The sequence below is a fragment of the Mus caroli genome, chromosome 15, assembly GCF_900094665.2.
Source record: "Mus caroli chromosome 15, CAROLI_EIJ_v1.1, whole genome shotgun sequence".
NCBI classification, from domain to species: domain Eukaryota; kingdom Metazoa; phylum Chordata; class Mammalia; order Rodentia; family Muridae; genus Mus; species Mus caroli.
Genome location: NC_034584.1, coordinates 22997007 through 23010960, shown reverse-complemented (window position 1 = coordinate 23010960; position 13954 = coordinate 22997007). Strand labels below are relative to the sequence as shown.

The window sequence follows — 13954 nt, the reverse complement described above, 5'->3', positions numbered from 1 at the left end:
ACAGTCACCATATGCATGCATATACACGTATACCCTTACACATGTGCACAGTCACCATATGCATGCATATATACGTATACCCTTACACATGTGCACAGTCACCATATGCATGCATATATACGTATACCCTTACACATGTGCACAGTCACCATATGCACACATATACATGCATACCCTTACACATGTGCACACATATACTTACACACACATTGAAAAAGGAAACTTTAAAAGAACATTAATTCCTCTCATTTTTTTTGGGTAAAATGGAAAAACACCAATATTCTGTTTTCTTGGAGGTGGTGCTATATACAAGTGTCTCAGATAACATTTAATTTTCTTCCAAAGAAACCTTAATAAATAAAATTTTTATTTTAAGTCATATTTGTAGGTTTTAGGGTTATCATTTAGTCCACATTCCTTTTAAAAAGATTGATTGATTGATTGTGTGGTGTACGTGTAGGTGCACACATGTGCATCTGGGTACCTGTGGACGCCAGAAGAGTGTGTTGGTTTCCTGGGGCTGGAGGTGCAGGGGTTGTGAGCACTGGCATGGGCACCCTCTATGAGAGCAGCAAGTGCTCTTAGCTGGGAGCTGTGGCTCCTGTCCTTTATCCCACGTTCATATTCTCAAGTGTATCTCAGTGTATCTCTGTGTATTTATTAAGGTCTTTCCAGGTATTCTTACATTTTAAAAGTCTATCGAAGCTGGGTGTGGTGGCGCACGCCTTTAATCCTAGCACTTGGGAGGCAGAGGCAGGCGGATTTCTGAGTTCAAGGCCAGCCTGGTCTACAGAGTGAGTTCCAGGACAGCCAGAGCTATACAGAGAAACCCTGTCTCGAAAAAATCAAAAAAAAAAAGTCTATCGATATGTGCTATAAAATCTTTCTCAATAAGTAGATTTATCAACTTTTGAAACCATCCTGAGAATAGTCTGAAATAATTCACGGGATTAGTTCACAGACAGCTTGTTCTAATTTCCTGTGGGCTGGTGAATACAAGTCTCCTTCCTGTGGTAGAGGGCACTGTTGTTCCCCTTGCCTAATGGAGTGTAATGGTTAGGGGCTAGAAGCCACTGGCCTGCTGGCGTGATGAAGGCAGGCTGCAGCTCTTTGAAGGACAGACTGGCAAGTTTGTCGGCTTAGCTGTAAGGTGTAGTTTTCTTTTCAAATTTTGTAAGGGGCTGGTGAGGATGTTAGTTTTTTGTTTTGTTTTGTTTTGTTTTGTTTTGTTTTTGTAAATTTTATTTATCTATCTATCTATCTATCTATCTATCTATCTATCTATCTATCTATTTATTATTATTATGTATGTCGGCTGTAGTTAGACCCTCCTCTTGGGGAATGTGTATGTGATGCCAATTTACAGTGACATTAAAATTGCCAGTAATCCATGCGGGCAGCTGTCAGCACTTCTCCTCATTGTCACACTTGTCACTAAAAGTTGCTTGGGTTCCTCTACCTTTCAACCAAGAAAGTAGGATGGCTGTGGTCATCTCTGTTCTAAAGATAAGGGAACTGTAGCCTGGAGGGAAACCTTGAAAAGCCACATCTTAATTGCATCTTGAGTCTCTGACTCTATAGAGTCGTGCTCCTAGCCAGCACCATTGTCTGCTTCTAGAAAATATGAGTCATGACACCATGGTCCAGCTGTTAAGTACTGGAGAGTTCTGTGTAGACAGAATCACTATACTTTCTCTCGGGTTTAAAATTCGGACTGGTGTTTGAAAGCAGTGCTAACCAGTGCTTATTCATAAGGACTGGTATTTAAGTCGGCATCTCTTTTTTCATGGTAGATTGATTAGCAGTACACATATTTACAATGTTTTCTTGTTCATTTAAAGAGTTTTGTTTTTATGTGTGTTAATTATGTAAACCTTGATTTCTTAATTAGTAGTCAATAATTCCTGATTGGAATTTATTGATTAGATCCTCATGTATATTTTTAAGACACTATGGGGTAAGTTTAATAAACCCATAGTCAGGAGACCCCCACAGTCTTCCACTTTGGAAGTCTGTTTCTGGGTTTTCTAACCCTCCAGGTGTAGCATTCCCAGCTGTTTGACAGCGCTCACACACGCTCTGTTAGCCGTCTGGTTGTTGGTGTTGCCCTTGTGGCTTGGGAAGGCAGAGGATCAGCATCCATGTCACATCCCCATACCTCCCCTTGCTGGGTCGCACTTCACATTAACAAGAGAAGCAGCTAAGCAAGGGCTCCATGTAGTCTGAGGAACACTGTTGTTTGAGGTGAGAGAGAGCTTGAAGCTGCTCACATTGGCATGTTGCTTACGGTTCCTTCTTTTGAAAATCATCTTGTAATCATGGTACAGAAGTATGAAGTATGCCGGGGATCCTCAGAACAGAAACTCTAATGGGGACACCTTTGTTATTGTAGTGGGTAAGCCTGGCTGCAATGAAAACTGCTGAAGCGAGGCAGTCAGCTTGTGATGAGCTGTTCACAAACGAAGAGGAGGAGTACAGCCTCTACGAAGCTGTGAAGTTCCTGATGTTAAACAGAGCCATCGAACTGTACGATGACAAGGAGAAGGGAAAGGAAGTGCCATTCTTCTCTGTGCTCTTGTTTGCCCGAGACACATCAAACGACCCTGAACAGCTCCTGAGGAACCACCTAAACCAGGTGGGACACACGGGGGGCCTGGAGCAGGTGAGTTGTGACTTTGAGAGTATTTTATCCCTCGGCTAGCCATCAAGGGGGTCCTAGAACTTGTAGGTGAGTTCAGGAGTAACCTGTCTGGGTGCTTCTGGTCCAGCACTTCTGAGCTTGCAGCCAGGGCATTGAAGGCTACAGTATGGTTGGGGTGGAGGATTTCCCTGCATGTCTTACTTGCATACCTCTTTGTTGGTGGCCAGAGGGGTCATTCAGTTCCTCACTGTATAGGCCTCTCCTCAGGTCTGCTCTTGGTTTGTTAGAAGCTACACATTCTCATTTATTCTGTATTCTATTTTTTATAAGCTACTCACTAAATCTGTTACTTACTCAAGGGGGTAGTGAAGTTCTACCTTTTTAAGGAAGACATTTCTAAGACTTATGGACATAATTTATTAGTCTCACCCTTACATGGCCCTAGGATTGCTTTTGCAAAGTGATGGATAAGATTAGTTCTCTTGTCTCTCTTGGATGCTAATATAATTTGTAAAATATGTTGTTAGCACTCTGTGTGCGTGCTTGTGATTAGCTACCAACCAAAGTGACATTAAGACTCTGAATCTAACCTGCTGCTTTCTACTTGGACTCCTGTGCCCACCTTTTCCTGAAAAGGCCCGAGTCCCAGGACAGATGCTTCAAGAAATAGAGAGCCAAGTTGGGTTTCTGTGAGTCTCTCTGGCAGATAGACATCTATGAAACCTATTCTGTTGTTTTGCTTAAGGGGTAAGAAAGAGCAAAGGACTGCTGGTTATTGCTAGGTCAGAAATATTTATGATTACTTAAGATAACTCTCTGTACTTACAATGTAGACTGCTTGACTCCTAAAGGTCTTGTGGCAAAGAGTCTAGGAGGACTTGCGCTAGCTATACACTAGACTGAAATTAGTCCGTTCTAAGACTCTGCAACAGTATGCAAGCTCTGCTGCAATGGAGAATCCTCTTTAAAAATAGCTCCTTTAAAAATATTACTTAATCACCATTAACCCATCCTTTTAAACTACCAGTATAATCTAATCTTAAACCATGTTGGAACTCCATAATGGAATTCAAAGGACGTTAGTGATCAGGCTTCCTTTTTTCCAACCTTAGGCAGTTGTACTCTGATTTCTGGGTATAGATTGCCTGTTCTGGACATTCTTGGAAGTGGAATCATACGTTATGTGGTATTTTATAACCACCATTTTGATTTAGCATAATGCCTTAGGACCCATCTACGTTTTAGAATGTTCTGGGACTCCATTCCTTTTTCTTACCAGGCAAAGTGGCATTCTGTGACAGTGTCCTTGTTTTGTGCACTCATGTGCTTAATGTGTTTGGGTAGTTCTTGCTGACTGCTGTGAACATTCATTGGCAGGGTTGTGTGTACATGTGTACGAGTTTCGTATTGGGTATATATCCAAGAATGGAACTGCTGGGGCAGATGGTAGTGTTGTGACGTTTTGAAGACCAGTATACAGGTCTAGAGCGTATCTCAGTGTCAGACACTTGCATAGCATGGACGAGGCCTATGTTTGATCCCTTGCATCACCAAAAGAAGAATAGAGAAGCAGCTGTCTCACTTTACATTCCCACACGTTATCACTTTTCCATGTCTTCATGATACTTTCACTATCTTTTAAAAACTCAGGGAAGTTAGAACATAGATCAGCCGTTTAACTGTGTGATGAATTAATTGATGGTTAGGATGTTCTCAGTCTCCTTACGTTTTCATTACTCCCAAGGGAAACCCCTCATTCACGGTCACTCCTCTGTCTTTGATTGTATACATCCTCACAGGTGTGATGTATTCATGGCTTTTCTTTGCTCTCCTCTAAGGGCTTATGACTTCATGTGGTCATCGGCCACTCATTTATCGTCTTTGGAGAAATGTCTTCCAAATACTTTGTTCAACTCTAAATTGATGTCTTATTGTATACTTTATTAAATTAGCATTAAATTTTTTATGTTCCAAATATAAGTCCCTATTGGATATGTACTCCATTCTTTATTATCCTTCTTGACTAGGTTCAGAGGGGAGGAGACCGTTTGCAGCTAAGCCGTTGCCACTCATTGTCTGGGATAGTGGGTGCAGCTCAGTGTTGGGCCATCTTTGCCTGTGGCTTCCCTCAGAACACTCATTTGCTTTTCCTTCCCAGGTTGAGATGTTTCTTCTTGCCTATGCTGTCCGCCACACCATCCGGGTGTACCGGCTGTCCAAGTATAACACAGAGGAATTCATCACAGTCTATCCCACTGATCCCCCCAAGGACTGGCCAATGGTGACCCTCATAGCTGAGGATGATCGGCACTATAACATCCCTGTCAGAGTGTGTGAGGAGACCAGTGTGTGAGGGACACACATATGACTGCCAAGAGATGCGCATGTGCAGCTCCTCCTCTGGGGGCCTCAGATCTGCAGGTCTCCAAGGACAATCTCGGAGAACTCTCGGGCCCCTGGAGCCAACTTTGGACCGTTATGTTCTGAAGACTAGCTGTTGATAACGAGAATTAATTAGCCAGGCCTTCACTCCTTGTTCTGTTACGCAGTGTGTTCCACTGGGGGCTTCAGCACGTGCCTTTGGAAGGTGCAAACTATGTCTCCATAAGGCAGATGCTTTTGGGTCAGAGAAAACTGTTTGGAAAGGAATCTGTCCAATGAAAGTTCTGACGGTAAACTGGTTTTACTTCGCTTTTTAAAACAGTAGTTTTGTATTTGATTTTCATTCCCTTTTAGGGGGGGAATGGTGGTGATGGCTCTCATTCGTGGTCTTCCTATGAGATGTGCTTAAATGGGAGTGTCCTGGAATGAGTAGTTACAATATCTTTTGATAGCCTCATCTGCTTTCGGAGGGATGAGCAATATGCCAATTACTATATTTTAAGTAGATTGTCTTAGAAGACAAAGAGTGGGGTCCCAGAGTAGGTTTTTTGAAGGCTGGAAGAGGTTCAGAAGAAAGTGTGGAGGAGTCTAGACTTCAGTTGCTGAGGCTTTGTGCCCTGACATTGGGAGATCCTCTTTGCACATGTGCTCTAGTGTTGGGGTTGTGGGTTTCAGTGATTCCAATGTCACTCAAGTTCAGAGGTGGGTGCCCCTTTTCATGCTGTTGATGATGCTATGTACTGCCGAGCCCATGTAACTCATCCTGTGGCAGGATGTAACACAGCCCGCTATCTGGGATGTCTGCTAAGCAAGTCAGAGCAGAGGTGTGTGCTAAGCAGTCCAACCTGTGATGGAGCTGCTCTGCAGCTAGGAGGCAGACAGGCTGGCCAGGGTAGGCATAAGCCATGTTTCTGACTTGGGCAAGGGGGACTGGGGAGATGTTTTCAACATGGCTTGCTTTGGGGCCTTTATTTCCCTTAGGGGACATAGCCTGTGACCTTTATTCATGGGGACCAGACACACTCTTCTTTCGGGTTCCATCGTAGCACCTGAATCAGTTCGACATTTGTTGGTGGTGTTATCCTGATTTTGAACTGATTTTATGATAGTTCAAATTCTTAATTTGACTCCCTTTCATAGAGACGATAAGCAACTTGTTTTGAGAGGAAAGACAACCATTTAAAATATAAATTTTGGTTTCAATAAAAATTAAGTCTTACGTATGAAAACTCAGGATATAAAGAGCAATCAGACCTTGGTAATATTTCTTGCATTGCCTCATGAGTAAAATCACCATATTTCATTAACTGTTTATTGAATAGAGTGCTGGCATCCAATGCTGTTCTGAATGTGTGTGACTATGTTGAGAGGCATTGTGCTGTCACTGTGAACACTTACCTGAGGAGACCCCCAGCAGTAGTTAAAATAGGAATAGTGACTTATTGTGGACTTTGACACTTTATGTTATTCCTTGTAACTAAATAGTGGGCAGTGTCTGCCGTTCATGTTTAATAGTTTTGGAAGCAGAACTTGAAATGTTTAGATAATTCCCAGCAGGAGTGATCTCTGCCCTTTGAAGCTGACCATTGGGCTTATATCACTGTTGAAATTTCGTAATGCTCTTGGTAATACCATGATTATCTGCATTTTAAAGACAATGTGACCCTAGTGAACTTGAGCTGGTTTCTGGGGAACCTCTTTATATTTCATTCTTCTTTCTTGTTCTTGTCTGTGATAATGTTAGGTACAGTTTCCCTGTGTTATATCCCAAGTCAGAGCTGCTTGCAAACCTGCACTAGGCTGTGTATGTGCAGTACCCATGTGCTCACTCATGCACTTGATTGTGATGGCAGCATTAGTGCCTTTCACTTAGAATCCGGGTCTGTGTGAATTTGCTCTGAGATAGTTGCGTTCGTCCGGTTTCCTGTATAGCCACAGACACTGTCATTATCCTACAGGGTAGGAATGGCTTAGGAGCTTTTTCTTGAAGGAAAATGGCATTGTCCTTTGTTTATTTTTCCTTCCAATCTTAGGACTTATCAAGTAAAATCTCATACAATATGAATTGATAAAGCGTCTGTTGGCAGGACGTCTTTGGATTTTTGTTTTGTTTTTAATTGAGTTGATTGGTTTTAACTTTTTGAGACCTGGCCATCTCGGACTTTGACCTGGGCGCTGTGATCACAGGTATGCGCCACCACACTAGACAAGTTCTCACTGTGCGTTTGTGAGCTCTTATGTGTCGAAGCCTTGTTCTTTTGATTCCCTAAGTGACTGTGCAATCTTCCTGTCCCCTCCCACTCACCCTGTGAAACAGTGGTCTTGTTTTTGAAGGTCTTTTCGATGCTTCTGAGGTGACAGCACTAATGATGAACCTCTCATGGTGGACACATGCAGGCTGCCATACTTCCTGCCATGTCATCTTCTGTGTAAAGATTTAGTTGATCAGTTTCCTTATTTATTTATCTTCTTAAGCATTACTTTGTGGGTATTCTCCTTTATATATATTCTGAAGGGCAGAAAATATTTTTAGAAGCAAAAACCATTGAAGAATCTTGCTTGAGGATGTATAAAATAGATAGTGTTGCTTTAAGATGTGTTGTTTCTTTAAAAAGCAGTAACCACAGTAAAGATAGAAACCCTTCAATGTGTGCAGTTCATCTCAGAGAAACACCAGATTGCCAGGTTGGCAGAGGCAGAGCATAGCGTCAACTTAGAGTTTTAAGAAAGTGATAAACTGTGAGGGGTGAGGTAAAAGGTAAGGTTAAAACTCTCAGATGATGTGTAGCTTCATTTCCTTTTCTGTTACTATAATAAAAGTCTCAGACAGAAGAAGCAACTTAAGGGAAAAGGGTTTCTAGCTCACTGATGAAGGATGCCCACCATGGCAGGCAAGTCAGGAGCAGAGAGTGCAAGCTCCTGCCTGGTTCCTTTGTCTCTACATACAATGCAGCGTCCCAGCCAGGACAAGGTGCCGCCAATGGAGGCAGGCGCACCCAAGACACTCATCTCCTGTGGAAGTCTAGTTCTCTTAAGCTGGCCGCTAAAGCTGCCACATCATCCAATGCAGTGGATGCCCAACAGACCTGTGCTTGAATGGAAAGAAGAAAACTCTGAGTGAGTGTGAAAAGCTAATGAGAACATAGTCTGTCAGTTCCTGTCCCCCAATTCAAGTCCATTATTGTAAAATAAGTGTAATAGTTAACACTTAACTTTTTAAAAATCTCATTTTCATCTCTTCAAAGGAACAGGGGGAATCTGGTTTTAGCTGTGCAGCAGTTTCATGAATGTGTGAAGTAAAGACATTCATGAACCATGGAAGGCACCACGGTCACTGGTTTAGTATATAGTTCTCCACCCTCCTGCTGGTTTCTCCAAGTCAGTAATACTAGGAGCCAGGAGAGAAAGACTCTGTTTGTGTCTGTGTGTTGGGTCAGGGTGAGCGTGCACAGCAGCCTGCAGTGTCCATACAGCATGCCTTTGTGCACATGCCCTGTAGCTGGACAGCTTGGGAACTCACCATTCCGAGAGGACGGAGGCAAACTGGTCAGGTGGTTGTGTAAGCTGACAACTTGCTATTGGAGAAGATGGAATGAAGCACATTTTTAATTCCACATAGAATGACCTTCAAGTTTGCACCATTCATTGGAATGACAGTCATTTCTTAGATGTCCTCCTACAGTGTGAATACTCTAAGAGCACGCTGGAGTATTCACACTGTTAGTTAGGAGCACTAACTGAGGAAGACACTGACTCGGGTTCTTCCAGTTTTATCTCAGTTAACATCTTGATATCTTGGGTTTAGGTTTGCATCAGGAAGTAAATCGTCAAAACATAAGTCAAGAAAAGGGCATTGAGCTCAAAATATCCAGTCTTTATCATCATTTTCCTTATAACCATGGGTACTTGAGTCTTAATGTTGACCCTCAAAATGGATTTTTGTGATTAGTTAAAACTAAGAGAATCACCTTGATCTGCATTCCCATAAGTGGTGCTAAAACTCTGGTAGTCAGTCCTACGAGAGAGACCACAGCAGCCACCAGAGGCTGCGACTCAAGAGTGCCCGGGGGGGAGTGCAGTGCTCTGCCTATGAAAGGCCTTTGGCTTTGTCACCTGCAGCTTAGTACCTTGGGGAGGATGGCAGCCCAGTTTTAGATTCTGCCTGTAGTAAGGTACTTCCCTTCCCTTCCCCGGGGTTCATCATGATGGGTGATTGCACTATGACCTCGCTGTGCTCTTGCTGCCTTGAGTAGCAGAGCCTGCTCTAATCTCACCAGGACATGGCAGCCTTGGTCAGATGCTCACTGCCCTGAAAGCATAACCTTGCGATGTGGGCGCTTTGGGGTCTTGCTTCCTACTGTGAACTCATCTCAGATGCCTGGCTGGTGCTGTGAGAGTCTCCTGTCGGTCTGTAGTGTCTCTTGTCTTCAAGGTCTTTCAAGGTCAGAGGCTGAGCCTACTCTGGGTCTTTGCTTCTGATCCCATTAACATACTCAGATGCCAAGAATTATGGAAAGAAGTAAAAATAAACTTAGAAAATAAAACTTAGAAGCTTGTTCTGCTGCTGTAGTTAAATGTCTACTTTTAAGGACTGTGACAGACTGAGACCCACATGTTAACTTCGTAGCATCCCATTGTAGGCCTGTGTTGTGCTGAGGCCCACTCTAACATGTTGCTGCCTCTGTGGGTAGAGGGGTTAGGATTTGGTGTGTAGCTGAAGTTAGTCGAGATGACGTGACCAGCACAGCACCTAAAGGTGTATACACTGGGCTGTGGGTCTGGGTTGAAGGACAGTTCTACTACCTACTCTAAGCATGATGAGCTTGGCTTAAGTAAGTTACTGACCCTCCCTAAAATTGTTCTTTATCTCACTCATGCAGTCCTTCTCAGGTGTGGTGTGGACTCTAAGTTGCTGGCATGCCTCAGATTTGGAGAAAGATGCCCTCTGCCTGCAAAACAGGCTTCCAACAACAATCTTAGTGAGGAGTTTGCTGAGGAGAGAGAGACCTGCTGTGCCCAGAACAGCTTTATTCTGTGCTGACCTTTCCAGCTGCTAGCAATGCACCTGGAAGGTGGATAGCAAGGACTTGTGTGGGACTCTCACAGACAGAAGGTAGTGGAGACGAGGACATGACTCAGGAATGGAGAAAGGGCTGGAGAGATGGTTCAGTGGTTAAGAGCACTGACTGCTCTTCTGAAGGTCCTGACTTCAAATCCCAACAACCACACGGTGGCTCACAACCATCTGTAATGAGATCTGATCTGATGCCCTCTTCTGATGTGTCTGAAGACAGCTACTGTGTACTTAGATACAATAATAAATAAATCTTTAAAAAAAAAAAAAAAAAAGGAGTGGAGAAAGGACAAGCCCCGGGGACGATCTTGTGTAGCTGAGGAACAAGTAGGTTTTATAGTTTCTCAGAAGGCATGAGCAGTGCTATGTGCTAATGAGGAACAAGACAGACAAAAAGGATGACAAGACCCATCCTCTCCTGAGTAAGAGAGTACTATAACTCACTGCTGAGCTCTGCCTCTCTAAAGTTGGAATCTGAGGAAGGAGATGGAGCCACGGATCTTAACTTACATGTACTGAGCACTGTGGTCAGTGCTCAGAAGCGAGAGGTGAGAAAGGCCCTGTCATGGGCCCCAGGTTGGAGAGCCTCTTGTGTGGCTGTCAGGTCTTTGAAGCTCTGACACTTTAGTTGTACCAGCTATAGACAGTCATCTTAATAAGATACCACATAGCAAAGCAAAATATCATTGACTAACTACAAGGAACAAGGTACATCCATAAACCTTGTGACAGCCCTGGGGTAACACACCTGCGTCATGGTAACAGGCTGACACTGTGGAGCGTCAGCCCCTGCCGTGTGTACCCTGAATCTGCTTTGTGACATGAAGGTGATGTGGACTTAATTTTCAGAAGCTGGCTCATGCAAACCTGGGTCTTAGAAGGTCACAGCCTTATACTGCAGGGAACCAAAGTTGACCTGACCTAATGTTCTCCCGTTGCAAAAGCTGCCTGTCTTGGACCCACGGTTGGAAACCTGTGTTTCGGGCTTTTATAGCAATCACCACTGTGCATGACACATGATTTCCGTGAAGTTATACACAATTCATACTGAGTAGGGTGTAGGAATGGGTTCTTTTTTTTTTTTTTTTTTTTCCTGGTCATTAAAGAATTAAAAGACAGGAGCATTTGAAAGTCAAAGCCACAGTTTATTTGACGTACAAGGACCTGGAGGAACCCTCTTGGGGTTCTTAGTCTCATTAAGAAGAGTTTTATTAAAACATCAAATGGAGAGTTTTAAAAGGAAAATCCCAGAGCAAGCAAGCTGTAAGTGTCGGGAGTTGCCTAGAGGAAAGAGGGGAAGAAGGAAAAACCATGTTACTCTGCAGCAGGCAGCCATGTGGTGGGGAGGGAGCATTCAGGACAAAGCAAGGAACCCCCAGCTGCTAGAGAAAGCATACTTAGGAACAGAAAAAGGAAGGAGTCGGACCTTTGGCATAGGGAGCTAGCTGAGCTCCATGGCAGCTTGGGCTCGGGCATAGGAATTCTGGGAAGCAAAAGTATCTCTTCAGCATGGCTGACATTGAGTCTGCCTCCCTAAAGGTGCTCCCACCTCCCTGCTGTGGTCCCTTGGCCCAGTGGTTGACCTGCCGGGTCACATTCACTCCTCATGTTGGATGACTTAGGTGTTCGATTTTTACCCAGGCCAGACATTTTATCCTCTTGACCAGAAGGAAGAGTTTTCTCTTAGTGAGTCCTCACTGCTGCTGGGTTGGAGCTGTTTTGCTCTCATCCCCTCTCTCCTTGTACACTAAGGACTTCTTTTTGAAGTAGAAAAGCTTTTGGTTCTTGTCTGTGGTCTCAGCTTGTATATTGGTTGACATTGTTTCTACAGAAGTAGATGTCAAGTCTTGCTAATAAGTGCATTTGGAGTTACTGGCCCAGGTGAAAAGAGGTACTGTATAAAAGCTAACTCTGCCCATGTATGTCTCCTGCATAAACCATCCAGTAAGTCTATCCATGTGTGTCTGACAGTCACCTCTAAAAGTGCATCTCCTAGTCAGGTTTTGAGAGACCCTGTTTGATTGATTGCAAATGCAGGAGAGAAAGATTGTCACTGGACTGGAAAGGCAGCTTAGTGATTCAGAATGTTTGCTCTGAAACCACAAGGATGAGAGTTCTGATCCCAGCATCCACTTAGTAAGCCCCAGGCGGGGATGGGGGCTGTCAAAGGCCAGATTGGTGGGTCTTGATGGCTTCTAACTTCAACAAAATGTGAGCCCCTAGTTCAGAAAGGGCCTCCATCTCAAAGGAGACAAGACTACTCGACAGGACACTGGGTCCCTCTTCTGGACTCTTGTGTGCACAGTGTGTGAATCTCCACACTCCACACTAAGGTGTATATACACAAAGATACATGCTAAGTAGACATTCTGAAAATGAATTACTAAGTTTCTGTAAGGTACTAGTTATAAGTCGGCACCACCTGCACTCGGCAGAGAATTTGTTTCCTTGGATTTAGGTGCTCTTCCGGGTAGGGCACCATGTCAGTTAACGTCAGTTAACGGAGCTAACGACCACCCTTCTGTCTTGTGGTGGGGAGAATGAAACTTAAGGTTTCCTTGTCTTCTCATTATTTTCCCCTTTGAGATCAGACAGTAAACAATGCAGTGAGTTGTTTCCTGACTTGTAAAGTGGGGTTCGGTTGTTGATTACAGTCCTGTTTGCCTCTTGTTTAGCTTTGGTGTGTTAATTTTAGTCACCAGCCTTTGAGCAGGGCATCCAGGCCTTTCTTGAGATTTCCACTACATCCTGTTTCATGTGTGGTTAGATCAGCTGATGAGTCACCTGATGTTTTGCTACTTCGAATGACAAAAATAGAGGCTCAGAATAACCACACAGAGAAGCAGCTCTCGTGGTTCCCAGATACATTGCTCAAAACCGTGCTTTTTGATGCTTCAAGCTTTTTATAAAAGAGCCTTGTGTGAGGCTCTTGTGGAAAGGCAGACAAGACACTGGGTTTGCATAGCTAACACTGGAGTCACCTCACCTTCCCAGGTCTCACCAGAGACAGCATTATACTTTTGGTTATAAAAGTGTGTGAAGGGCAGCATTGAAAACATCCCTCTCCTGGTGGAGCACAGAAGGCTTAGCTTGCCTACAGTACCCTAAACCAGACACAAAGCAGCACTTGGTGTTCTGGTCACGTTCTATTCAGAGCTTTACTGAAGTGGGAAAAAGTACAAGGAAACATTGCCCAGGTAACATAATTTCATTAGAAGAGGCCAGTTATGGTGGTGCACACCTTTAATCCCAGCACTTGGGAAGCAGAGCCACATGGATCTCCGTGCGTTCAAGGTCATCCTGGTCCACATAGAGTCCCAGGACAGCCAGGGATATGTAGAGTGACCCTGTCTCAAACTGAAAATAATTATAAGAATATTAGGATTTCCTATTTTGTAGCACATCTCTTGCTCTCGCTTCAGTATGGAGAGAAAGTTGCTGAATCTTGGAAACTGTTCCTTTCCCTTTGCCTATTTCAGGAGAAAATATCCCCAAACAGGACAGTTAGGAGGGTGGGAGATTGGGGAACTAGAATCAGAGGGAGCCTTTGTTTCCTCTCTGAAACAGGCACACACACCCACTCACCTGCACTAAGGGAGTGATAAAACTATTTATTAAAGATAAAATGCAGTCACTTTCCCCATGACCAAGGCCATTGTCTCAGTCCTGCCACATCCAGGAGGGGCTGCATTGCAAGAAAGCAAGAGAGTTCACGGAGTTTAAAGTGCTTGAGTAACTACTGCAGTTCAGAGTAAGTGTTTTCATTTCTGAGGCCCTCTGTGAACATTTCCAAGCCAAAGCATGAGCGAAGGCCAAGAAACAGATGGTCCCAACCGAGAGAAGAGTGCCTTTGATTC

At 43.8% G+C, this 13954-nt stretch overlaps 1 protein-coding gene across 2 annotated transcripts in view; it reads left to right on the top strand.

Moving 5' to 3' along the window:
- Nucleotides 1-5344, top strand: part of Otulin (OTU deubiquitinase with linear linkage specificity) — a 25687-nt gene extending 20343 nt beyond the window's left edge. For both annotated transcript variants that reach the window (XM_021183388.1, XM_029469844.1), the window contains exons 6-7: nucleotides 2393-2662; nucleotides 4800-5344. In XM_021183388.1, the coding sequence (XP_021039047.1) occupies nucleotides 2393-2662; nucleotides 4800-4994 (465 nt within the window). In that variant the 3' untranslated portion in view covers nucleotides 4995-5344. The remainder of the gene's footprint in view (nucleotides 1-2392; nucleotides 2663-4799) is intronic.
- The last annotated feature ends 8610 nt before the right edge of the window (nucleotides 5345-13954 follow it).